General features: G+C 34.3%; 1 protein-coding gene across 1 annotated transcript in view; it reads left to right on the top strand.

Annotated features, from left to right (window-relative positions):
- The first annotated feature begins 837 nt into the window (after positions 1-837).
- Positions 838-12,507, top strand: part of RFX6 (regulatory factor X6) — a 59,112-nt gene continuing 47,442 nt past the window's right edge. The window contains exons 1-4 of the mRNA XM_036249126.1: positions 838-1,110; positions 1,389-1,545; positions 4,234-4,357; positions 6,113-6,174. Coding sequence (XP_036105019.1) covers positions 891-1,110; positions 1,389-1,545; positions 4,234-4,357; positions 6,113-6,174 — 563 coding nt within the window. The 5' untranslated portion in view covers positions 838-890. The remainder of the gene's footprint in view (positions 1,111-1,388; positions 1,546-4,233; positions 4,358-6,112; positions 6,175-12,507) is intronic.

A 12,507-nucleotide genomic window follows, 5' to 3' on the forward strand; every position in this document is an offset into this window, starting at 1 on the left:
CAGAGAGCACACTTAATCGTTTTCAACACATGTGACTCTCTTGCCATTTTGGATGGGAAATGAAATACGTACTGCGATTTCATTTTCACTTCAACAAATGTTCATTACAATACCCAGAGGTACAAGAGATGAAGAATCCAGAGGGACACATTTAAAACACAAAATACTGCAAATGGTTGCGAACCCATCTTCTCCTCCAAGCAGGGCCCGAACCTCCAGGAAAGCGGGGCCTGGGATTCTGAGCCCTTGTGCACCGGCGTAGCAGGGCAATCTGGACACGTGCAGTGCAATGGTGTCTGTCCCCAAGTTACGGAGAAGAGCCCTCATCAACCCTAAGGATAGCCCCGGAATAAAGAACCCGGCCCAGACCGGTGGTCTGGGTCCTCATCTCCCTGGTCAGGGACAACAGTCAAGGCTGCCAGACAGGCGCATCGTTTATGTCTCCTGCGAGTAAGGATGGGACAGCTGCTCTTTCCCCGGACAGGACAGTGGAGCTTCCTCTGGCCTTCCTAGGTGGGTTATGAAAAGTGTCGTCGGGCCCGGCGCAAACTGAGAGAAAGAGGGAAAAGAGGGTGGAGGAGATGTAAAGAACGGGACTCCATGGCTCCGGCGAGACGGGCGCAGGTGAGGGAGCGAGTTCCGAGTTGAGCATCCGTCGGGACCGCAGACAGGTGGAGAAAGGCAGTCGCTCCTCGGCCCACCCGGCTCCCAGGGCGATCCGAGCTGTATGTGCCAAGCCCTCCTTCCCCGCCACGCCGCGGGGATCCCGAGCCTGCGGCCCCCGCCCTGTAGCCGGGTCCCCAGCCCCGCCCCGCCCCGCCCCGCCCCGGCCTGAGGCTCCGCGGGGAGCCGGCGGAGCGGCGGTGCCCAGGTCTCCCGTGGCCAGGAGGATGGCCAAGGTCCCGGAGCTGGAGGACGCCTTCCCGCAGGTGCAGCCTTCGCCCACAGTTTCCTCGGAGGGCCAGGAGGAGTGTTGCGTGCAGCTCCTGGGCAAGGGCTTGCTCGTGTACCCCGAGGAAAGGGTGTACCTAGCGGCGGAAGCGCAGCCGGGAGGCGCGCTGGGCAGCGGAGAGAAAGAAGACTCAGAGCTGCGGACCGGAGTTAAATCAGGTCAGTGCCCTGCTCCCTCAGCTGATGTGATTGGGACAGGGACGATGTAGTCTAAAAAGGCGTCCAATAATAAAAATAAACTCCCCGTATCATACAGATACGTAGACTGTTTGTTTTCCCCCCAGGAAAATATTTGTTAACCAGAAATCGAGGGACTTTGCATAGGTCTTCTCCTGGGCTCCCAAAGGGCACCCCGTTCGACGCAAAGGTACATGATGAGGTTATTTAATTGATTTTATATTCTGATTTTCTTTATCATCTTTTCAACTTGCAATCAGAAATGCATTTAAGCAATGGTAACTTTTCCTCTGAAGAAGAGGATTCGGACAGTCACGACAGCAAAACCAAAGCAGCCCATCCACACTTGTCTCAGAAGAAAACCATCACGCAGATTATGAAGGATAAAAAGAAGCAGACACAGCTCACCCTGCAGTGGTAAGACTCGCCCACAGGGGTACAGTTAATCACCTGTTGAGTCTTAAAAGTCAGTATCTTCAGAATATTTGCTTTTCTCATTTTGCCTCTCCCTCAAACTTTTTTGGTGTGTGTTTAAAAGACAAATTAGAAACGTATCCATTTTTTTTCCACTAAATATTTGGCATAGAGACATATTCTGGTATTGATGAAAAATGATCTGCAGTACAAATAAAAACCACATTACTTTATTATTAACTAAAACTATAATTTATTCAAATGTAAACAATAATGTTTTATGACTTATTTGATTAACATGAAATCAGTTTGCTCCTTATATACTTGCTGTTTGGCAGTTTTGTTTTTACAAAACATGGCTTTAAAAAACAACTTAAAAAGATGAAAGATCTTACATTGCCTTTTCTGTAAGAGGGCAAATGTGAAACAGGGTAAATTAAAAACTGTATTGACCGTAAGATGAAATGCGTTTGAACTAGAAGACATAGAAAAATCAGTTAAGATATTGCTATTAACTTAAATAAATGTTCAACTATTTTTATAGCACCTGTCATATATGATTGATTATAGTGAAATGTCACATATTAGATTTTGTGAAAAATCTTTTAAAACCAACAATTTATCAGTAGGTTCTTTCTATAAAGAACATTTTGTAATATTGATCTAAAAGGCAGAAGGATTTAAAGTAAAATATAACATTAAATTTCTCCTCATAGTGAAGAAATAGGAGTATAAATTTTTTCTCAATTTTAAATAATAATCAAATTAAAAGATCTATTCACTGATTACTTACATCTTACAAAAGGCAAAAAAAAAAAAAAACCCAGTAAAATTTTATTTTTATTTATTATAATACTAAATTACAGTTTTGTGTACTAAATTTTTATAATTATATACTTGAACCCTTTCAAATATTTGAAATACAAACCTGTGATCTTCTAAAGTTATGGCTTAACTATTGAAGTTGATGTCATACTCTCTGGTTAAGAATACACTAGAGCACTAAATAATTGAGCTAATAATCTGGAATATTTAGGATACAACTATTTTCATGAGGAAAATTGGGGCAAAAGTGTTTTGATTTCAGATATATTATGGAGGTCTTCTGAATGATCACTTTCATTTTTTTCCAGTTCAAATTGAGTGAATGGAAACAAACTTGGGTTTTTATTTTATAAATATGAATGCACTATGATTTAATAAAGAATAATTTATACTCCAAATTAACATTGTACTCATGTGTAGGATTACTTTGTAATTTGAAGACAAAAGCAATGCCTACAACAACATCAAAGCAGCCAGGTGAAAAATAGGCATTATATGAATTCATTAACATATAATTTTTAAATAGTTGAGTGTTTCTCAGTGATTTTCATATTTTTTGAAACTATAAAATGCTGTTGTTTTAATTTAAATTTTCCACACTCTTTCACCAAAAAGGTGTTATATATTAGAAGAAAAACCTGAGTTATTTGTATTTTGAGAAATTTCTCTTAAATTTATAGATTATATTCGGGATGGTAAAAATTAGAACTGAAGGTTAAAGTGAAAAATCTGGCTGAGTAACTCCAATTTTCACTGCCAACTAGGTGTTTACAAATCCTACTTGGTTTTGGTTCTTTTTTTTTTCTTCATAGTAAAATAGATGTCTGATGCTGCACCTGCTTTAGAAACATCCTTTACCTTTTATCTTATGTACCTTGGGAATGCATTAAATCAGAGATCTGAAAGAGTTCCATTGAATTTTAATCTGATTAGTGCTCTATATTGTATTGTTCTCATATTGTAATAATTATGACTTTACTATACATAAAATGGGTAAGCTTTAGCCAAAATTACCTACTGAATTGTTAGATAAATGGGAACTAGGACCCACAAGTTCTGATTTCTTGTTGTTCAGATATTTGTAACCCTTAAATATATATCATTACATTTGTATAAATTATGTTTAATTATAATTATAGATGTCAAATTTAAATAGAATTATCTCTAAATTTTCAAAATTTGTATTATATTTATAATATAGAGAAAAATTTATGTCATGTTTTCAAGTTTGTACAGAGAATTAAATAATGTCTTGAGTGCACAGAATGTTTTAAGGAATTTCTGTACTGTTCACAGCTAAATGGTGTCGAATAGAAATAAATCAGTACCATTTCAGGGTTAAGTAAAATGAGATTATTTTTATGTATTTTCTAAATAAATGCACCACCATGCTTCCCTAACAATGCAGAGTTCAGAACTAGTTTGTGAGTGAAAGTAAATGATTATAGACATTTGCCATCCTGAAGCCTAGCAGCCCTTTAGTGTTGAGAACGTTCTTTTACAAAACCATCATCTTCAATTTCACCATTAATATTTGTAGATCACAGAGCAAACCCCGATGAACAGTGAGGATTTACATAGAAATAAGACCTATTCTTTGAGGTATGGATCACCCAGGAGTGGTTTTATGTTAGTCATTATATTTTAACTGCACTGGCAGGTGTCCATTGGGGTTCTTGCTCTTCTGACATTAATCCTGTGATCTGATTTTGAATAATATCCTGAATAAAGGAAGTCTGCTTATGTCTACTCATGAACTCATTTGCATAGTCTCTATTCAAAATGAGCATTAAATCAATATGAAAGGGGAATGGAAAGGAAAAGTAAACAAAATGTTTGAGCTAACTTTTTGCCTTTTTCCCTTAGGCTTGAAGAGAATTACATTGTATGTGAAGGAGTTTGCTTACCACGGTGCATCCTTTATGCACATTATTTAGATTTCTGCAGGAAAGAGAAATTAGAGCCAGCCTGTGCAGCCACATTTGGAAAGGTAAGTGACACATATTGACTATACTTCTTTAAATTACTGCATATCAGACAGACAGTATGGAAACATTCATCTGCACAAGTTTTCATACAGAATATTAAGAAATCCATTTCTCAAGCATAAATAAAGTCTCTTAAGAGCTGTATCTGGAACTACTATATATTTTACTTTAACTTTACCTATTATGTGTTTTACCTTTAACTACTAAATGTTTTGAGTATTAAAACTGTGGCTATCAGAAGATTTAATATATCCTTAAAGGAAACTTTATTTGAGTAGTGACATTTCCCTTCAAAGAAAGATATATTACAGAGTGTGGCATGGTTTGTATTGAGAAGCAAAATTAAGTAGAGGTGACAAGTATCTTGTTAATGCAATTGGTGATTATGTTTATTATTTATTGCAAGTATATGAGTTTTTAATACATTTTTATTCTATTACATAAATAGTTCTTCTAATTCTCCATTTTACTCTGAGTATGTTTACACCTCAAACTCCAAGATGTGATGGAATTGGTTAAATTTCTCTTATTTATAAACATTTCTTTCTACCCACACTATATGATTAGGATGGGAATCCATAGGACTGACATTACTCTATTTATATATGTTAATCTCAATTAGAGAATTAGGAAACACTATTAGTATTTTGGGAAAATCTTGTTTTTTTATCTTTATTTTTTGAGATTCTTGTCATGTTCTATTGTCTAATAATCTAGGATATTCCCAAAACTGTAGAAAGTTTAATTAAGTCTCAAACATTGCATATTATATAACCTGAAATCCAAATTTTAGCCTGTAGAGGGACTCATTGTCCAGAAAATAATGAATATTATGATCCAGCTTCTCACTTTAAAAAGATAAAATAAAATGATTTATTACCTTACTTAAAAAAAAAAAAATCTATCTGTTTACGAAAGATAGTGTGATATGGCACCTGGTAATCCAGTGATTTAGGTTCCAGCCTCGACGGTGACTAATTTGTTGTGAGACCTTCTGAAAAGCATTTAACTTCTTCAAAACTCAGTTCACTCATTCTATAAAATAAGGAGGTTGGATAAGTCAACTTTTAAATTCCATTTTAGCATTACTATTTTCTGAGTCCACTTTAGGATAGTAATTCTTAACTCTTTGGGGAGTCATGCAAATACCTTGAGAATATGATAGAAACCACAAAACCATTTCACAAGAAATTAACACATCCATGTTTTCAGGAAATCATGTGTGGATCTCCTATTATCCAGGTTAAAAACCCTGACTTTATGTAGAAGAGATTTTTGTTTGATCAGATGGTAAGTTTTAGCAAATTCAGAGAAAGAAACACAGAGAAGAAACATTTTAAAACGCTGCTGCGGAGACCCAGTAAAGCAGAGGAAGTGTCCTGCGCCCTCCCTCGCAGTGCTGGCGATGGATATTTAATTGTGGGTAAACATCTGGGAAGAGTTATTATAAAGAAACCTAAACCTTTCTAGTAGGTCGATAAAGTAATAATTGCCCCAGTAATAACATCAAGCAAAAGCAGATATTGGTATGATCTGCCTTGGAAATTGAATTTCCAAGTAGAACAATCTCACCAAAAAAGTGCCTTCCTGCCTCTGCCCATGTATTGTTGCTTATCAATATGTGTATGATATTACTTTTCCCAGACTAAATATTTACTTGAAGTTTAACGTTTACTTTCTAGAATTAATTAGTTATGGGTGACTTGCAATAGAACCACACACCTTCTGAAAGCTAAAGTAACTGACTTTCTTTTTAGACAATTCGCCAGAAATTTCCCCTCTTAACAACAAGGCGGCTTGGAACAAGAGGCCATTCAAAGTAAGACATCAATAAGCATATATCAGACCTGTACATATGCTACCTTGTGCATGGTAATTGACACAATGTAAGATAAGTATTGTCTTTATAGGTAAGTAGAACCAGGTATTTTCTTCTTGATGAAGCAGACTTTCACCAACTACAACAACTAAAAAGAAAAATATTTGGATTTGAGAATAATGTTTATTTAAAAATCAAAATTTACACAAAGAAATCATAATATTTTTTCTGATGAAATAATTTAAATGAATCATTTTCATCATCTTAAAGCCACTCCTGAAGGCACCAGTGTCATGAAAGAGAAATGTATATAACTAAGTAAGTGACCAAATGGAGTTCACACTTCTAAAGAGCAAGGCCAAAGCCAGGGGCTGAATCATGGTTCAGGTTCTTCCTCTGTTTTTTTTTTTTTTCAGATAATAATTTCTTCAAGTTCCCCCTTTCCCCTTGAAGACAAATAACATGTCCGAATGACCTCTTTGGTCATCTCTTAGTGTACATATAAACATAAAATACCCTCTTATTAACTTTAGCTATTTTTTTTTTTTCTCTTGTGACAATCTTTGTAGAACCTGAAGTTACAAGTTCTCGCCCATCAATTATTTACTCTTTTCAGTTTTTCCTTTCCTTCAGCCTACTAACATATCCAGATCTCCGTTATGTTGATAAAATTAAATTGTCTCAAACCTACTATACTATTCTTCATAATTACTGTTATATTTTCTTTTAAAATCTTCACCTGAGGATATGTTTTTATTATTTTTTTTTTGAGAGAGAGAAAGGAAGGGAGATAGGCATCCATGTGAGAGAGAAACATTGATTGGTTGCCTTACCAGGATTGAACCCACGCCTCTTTGGTGCACGGGACTATACTCCAACCTGCCGAACCACACTGGCCGGGCTCTTTGCTGTTTCTGGAAAGAGTAGCTATCTGCTTACTTCCCTGAGTGTGAATTACTTGCCTCTATTCTAGTCCATTTCTTTACTAGTCTTTGGGCAAAAACCCAATGGCTCATTTTTGCTATTACTCATTTCCCTGGGCACTTGTCTAGCATTTGATAATGTCCTCTTAAAATAAATACACACATAAAACTTCCTCAATGGCTTTCCCGTCACAGCCCTGCTGGGTCCTCTTCCCTCCCCTGCCTCGTTTTCTAGCTTGTGCATATCTCCTTCTGCCTTGACATCTAGTTTGACACCATCCAATGAAATATAATGCAGCTGCATAGTTTAAAACAATTCTAGAAACCACATTTAAAATGAAAAAGAGCAGATAAAATTAATTTTAATGTTTTATTCAATCCAACATATCCAGAACATTTGATTACCATGTAATCAAAACAAAAATTATTGAGATATTTTATGTTTTTGTTTTCTACTAAATTTTTGAGATCCAGTGTGTATTTTACACTTACAGCACATCTCAACTGAGACTAGTCACATTTCAGGTGGTCAATACCCACGTGTGACTAGTGGCAACTTCAGTGTCTAGCTCAGTCTTAGTCACTTGCCAAAAGAAGGGGCCCTATTTTTGGACTTCTCTGGAATCTGTCTTCCTTCTCACTTTCATAGCCCGGTTTTGACGTGGTCTCTCCAGTCTATTCAATATAATTTCTTCCAAACTGACCTTCCAAAGTTCGGATTCAATCCTGCTTATCCCATGCTCAGAAACTTTAATCAGCTCATAATTTCTACTATGAAATACAAATTTTTCTCACTTTGACATTCAAGGTCTGTTATGATTTGGTCACAACCCATTTTCCTGTCTTATAATCTACTTCTTATTTCTCAGCATGCAGTCTATGCTGTTCCCAAATTATTGTCCTATTACCCACTGTGTCACCCTCACTGTCGCTCCTTTGTTTATGCTGTCTTTCTCCACTGAGAATGACCTTTTCCCAGGGAGTATATTGAAATACTATTCATTTAAAAGATTCCATGAATTTCCTCTTCTTTGGAATCTTTTTTAGCCTCTTGATTTATTGTGGGTTCTTTTTTGGTACTCTCAGATATCTGTTGGTACCTATCTTAATGTGAAATCAGCGTATTTCTTTCCCTCAACACATAGTGAGTATTTTGAGGATAGAGACTTTGTTTCATTTATACTCATATTTTATCTGTTGTCTGATATATAATAGATTATCAATTAGTATTCATCTGATTGATGCCAATTAATGTTAACAGTATTGTGGCCTAAAAAGGAGAAATAAAATGCCAGATTGAAAGATAATATTGGCTTTTTCCTTCTGACCAAGTCAGCTTTTTTTCAAAGTTGACTCAATTTATCTGGCTGATTTCTACTGAATTTGATTTTTACTGAATTGTGTGTGGAGGAAAGATCAGTTTGTGTTTGAAGTTGATAGATAATAGAAATAGAGGTAAAGCAATGCTGAGAAATCCTCTTCATAAGATCAACAAGAGGACAGGCAGGCAGGCTGCAGAGAAAGTCAATTAATCCTAGAAGGAGCCCTTAGGATTAAGGATGAATCATTAACCCTGTCCTTTGTGACACAGTGAGGCTTTAGTGTTTAGGTTTATGTAGCAATAAATGGTGACTTTAGGCAATTTGTTTGATATCTAAGAGCAGACATGCCCAAGAAAAAAGTATTAGCAATTTGAATTTTCTTCTACCTTCCTAATACGTCATTTGCTTGTTATAACTTGCTATTATATGTCTGGTATTTTATATCATAGGAAAAAGAAATATTCCATATGTAAACTAAGGATATTGAAAGATATGGCACGATATAGAGGTTGTATACTTAGTAATTGGTAATGTTTTGAGATAATTATTCTTGTCCAGGTAGTTTTCCTATTTTTATATATTTTCAAGAAATACCCTTTGATTTTTATATTTGGAGATGGTATAAATCAAAAGGCAGCATTGTCTAGTTGTCAGTAGCATGAAGTTTAAAGTCGGACAATTCTAAGCTTTAATTTCATACCTCCATTTAGGGCTGTATTACTCTAGATGAATTGTTCAGCTTTTCATCAGTATAGTAAATATACAATATCTACCTAACAGGTTTGTTGTGAAAATTAAGTGAAATAAAGTATAGCAATGAATAGAGAAATGAATATGCTTTCAACCTTTCTAGTCTTAACAATATGAAATTAATCACTCAGTGCATCCAAATATCAGCAATACAGTTAAAGTTATTATTTATGGAACACACACACACACACACACACACACACACACACACACACACAGAGTCATCCTTACAATGGCAATACAAGATTGGAATTCCTGTGTTTTACAAATGAGGAAACTGCAGTTAAGATTATTGACTTGCCTAAGCCCATACAGATAATATAAAATAATAATATTGGCATTTAAATCAAGGTTTATTTGGCTCTAGAGTTTGTGCTTTGTCAACTAGTAAAGCCTACTTCTTTCTGATATTCATCGTATTAACAAAACAATTGTTTAATTGCACTTTTGATTTTTTTAAAGTATAAATTTCATTGTTATTTTCTGACCTAAGTTTTAAAAATTGATTAATATATTAGATTCTTTTTCAAAGAGCTAACAACATTTTCTCAAGCTTCAATTATAAAACATTTTAAATTATTTTATATTTATTGAGATATATTTACATTTTATGTAAAAATAAATTTGTAGTACAACACAATTTTGCTTTCTGCTTTTAATTTTTTCTAAATATTTCTATATGTTAGTATATTATCTTCACAATCATCATTTCTAATGGCTGTTTAATATTTCAAAATTTTACATTTTATAAAAGATATTTTTATGTCTGTAGAAATAGGAGCAAATGATGAACCAGAAATGTAAATGAAGAAGTAAACAAATTTTGGAAAAACAGGAATTATAATTTCTCCCAATTTTACTAGTAATTTTGTAAAACTTATTTTATTGTCATAGCATTTAACATAATGCCCTAAATAAACTATCTCTGAATATTTTAAAAATATAAATAAATTGCATATTACTTTATTTTAACTTTTGTAGATTATATACTAAAATATATTAATGATGGTCATTTAAAAGTATAAATTCTCAATTTTTGCCAAATATTTATAGAATATGTTAGAATATGTCCAATTATTTCATTTGGGTCTTTTAGACATACTTTATTTTAGATCATGATTAACATAAAATATTCTTCTGTATTGTGGGCACAAAACTAAAACTGTCTTTAGATGCTTTTAGGGTCCATGGACGATGTCACTTTCCAGATTTTGCTGGTCCATGTATGAAATCCAAAAATCTGGAAAACACTTTATGTGATGACAAAGAGATAGTTGAGAAAGTCTAAAAAAATAGGAGTAAATTCTGTGTTTACTTAAAGTTCTGTTTCTCTAAGTTCTGACATAACCGGGATATTAAGATGGTCAATCCTCACATATCACTTTGTGCAGGTGCTACCCCTTTCCCTCATCAAAAAGTGAAAAATGAAAACAAGTTTAAATAAAATGAGCTCCAAATTTTTTCAACCAAAAGGAAGAGAGAAAATAATTTGTTTCCAGTGGCAAGTCAGATGTTCCTCATAAGAAGTCATTGCTGCCAAAGGTTATGGTTAAAGGTCTCTAAAGATGAACACTGGGGTCAGAAAACCTCACCCTAGAGCATCTAACCTAAGTGTGCTTTTGGGACCAAGCCCGTCTAGTTGCAGGCGATATTAGCGTCTCAGCTCTCTTTCCCTTCCTTTTCTCTTCGCGTCACCCTCCCTGCCAAGAAAACCAATAACCCCAATGGTAGATTCTTCCCATTATCAACACAAAGTTAAAAACTGACTTTGCTTATGTGTTTTTTCTTCACTTCTCTTTGATTTACAACCAGTGCCAAAAATATATATCTGATTATTTTTCTGTGCAATGTTTTTAAATTTAGATTTTGAATAAGTAAAAATAAAATGACGTTATGTAGGTACAAAAGAGTAGTGAAAAGTATTGCTTATTTTATGTTATAAATATACTATGTCAAGAATGATCTATTCATATTTATATTGATGTGTAAAACATAGTGCTAAGGAGTTTTTGAGTTGCAAAGAATATTAAGATAGAGTACATGATGTCAAAAAACTTTCACTATTAATATTTATTTATTTAATAAACACTTTAATGAGTGTCCTGAAGCTGACTAGGCCCTAAGGATACAATGATGAGAAAAAAGAACTTATATCCCACCCTTGCTCAGAATAACTCAGAGAAGTAAGGCAGAACACAGTTGAGTACATTTCATGCACATAGCAGACTGATTTGAAGTTACATTTTAATTTCTTGTAGACTTTGATCAGTTGAATCTTGGTTTTCAGACATCAGGGACAAAAGCTATTATCTTATTTATTAGTGGTGATTTAGTGGGTTAATAAAACTGATATGGCAGCTGCTCTTATCATAGTAAGTTATTGCAAGTCCCTGAACAGCTTAATCCCATCATTTCCTTATCAGTTATCATTTGTGTAGTGTAAACTAACATCAGGACTACTAGCTCAGTAGGAACATATGTTTCAGGAATTCTATATAATAACAGAAATGGAAAAGAAGAAATATATCTATAAGTATAAATAGATCAGCAAATGAAGAACAGTATTAGACACAATGTAAATATTTTAATAGTAAAAATAAGCAGCAATAATTGCATTTGTCCTATTAAAATCTCTTATATTTTATAAGATTAACTTGAAAATGTGGACACAAAAATTAATGAATAATTCTTCTTTATTCCTAAAATGTAAATGTTATCTGTCATTTAATATAAGACTAAGGACAGTTGATGTTAATGAATGAGTACAATTTTGTTAGTTCACAAAGACTACTTGCATTATGAAAACATTTTCTCAGAGAAATTAATCATACCCAGGATTTTAAAGCATTTATTATCTATCTTCTTGAATAAAAATGGATAAAAGTCATTTAGGGAGAAAGAACTGTGGGGTGTTTGGGAATCGTTATTCAGAGTAACCTACAGGATAGTAACCCACAGGTAGTGGTATATAAATGAAAACAATTAGGTATCCCACAGTAAAAACTTTACTTTTAAAAATATTTAATATGCATCAGTATATGTTCTTGTCATGTCACAATATTTCCAGCAAATATTTCTTAGCAAATTTATTTTAGGGAAATATATTAACAACAAAATAGTGCTATGAAATGTTGCAAATGAGATGAAAAATCCATATATACATTGCATGAAATCACTCTCCCCACTTTTATGAGGTTTGTTTTTAGCTTCTAGGAGGACAGAGAGCTGCTCATTTGTTATCTCTTCTCTGTTCTCAAAGACCGAATCATCACTCAGATCATAACATGTACCTAGTTAGACTAAAAGGGAGATTACAGGAGAAAAATTATATTATCAGC

This window comes from Molossus molossus, unplaced genomic scaffold (assembly GCF_014108415.1).
Source record: "Molossus molossus isolate mMolMol1 unplaced genomic scaffold, mMolMol1.p scaffold_m16_p_8, whole genome shotgun sequence".
NCBI lineage: Eukaryota > Metazoa > Chordata > Mammalia > Chiroptera > Molossidae > Molossus > Molossus molossus.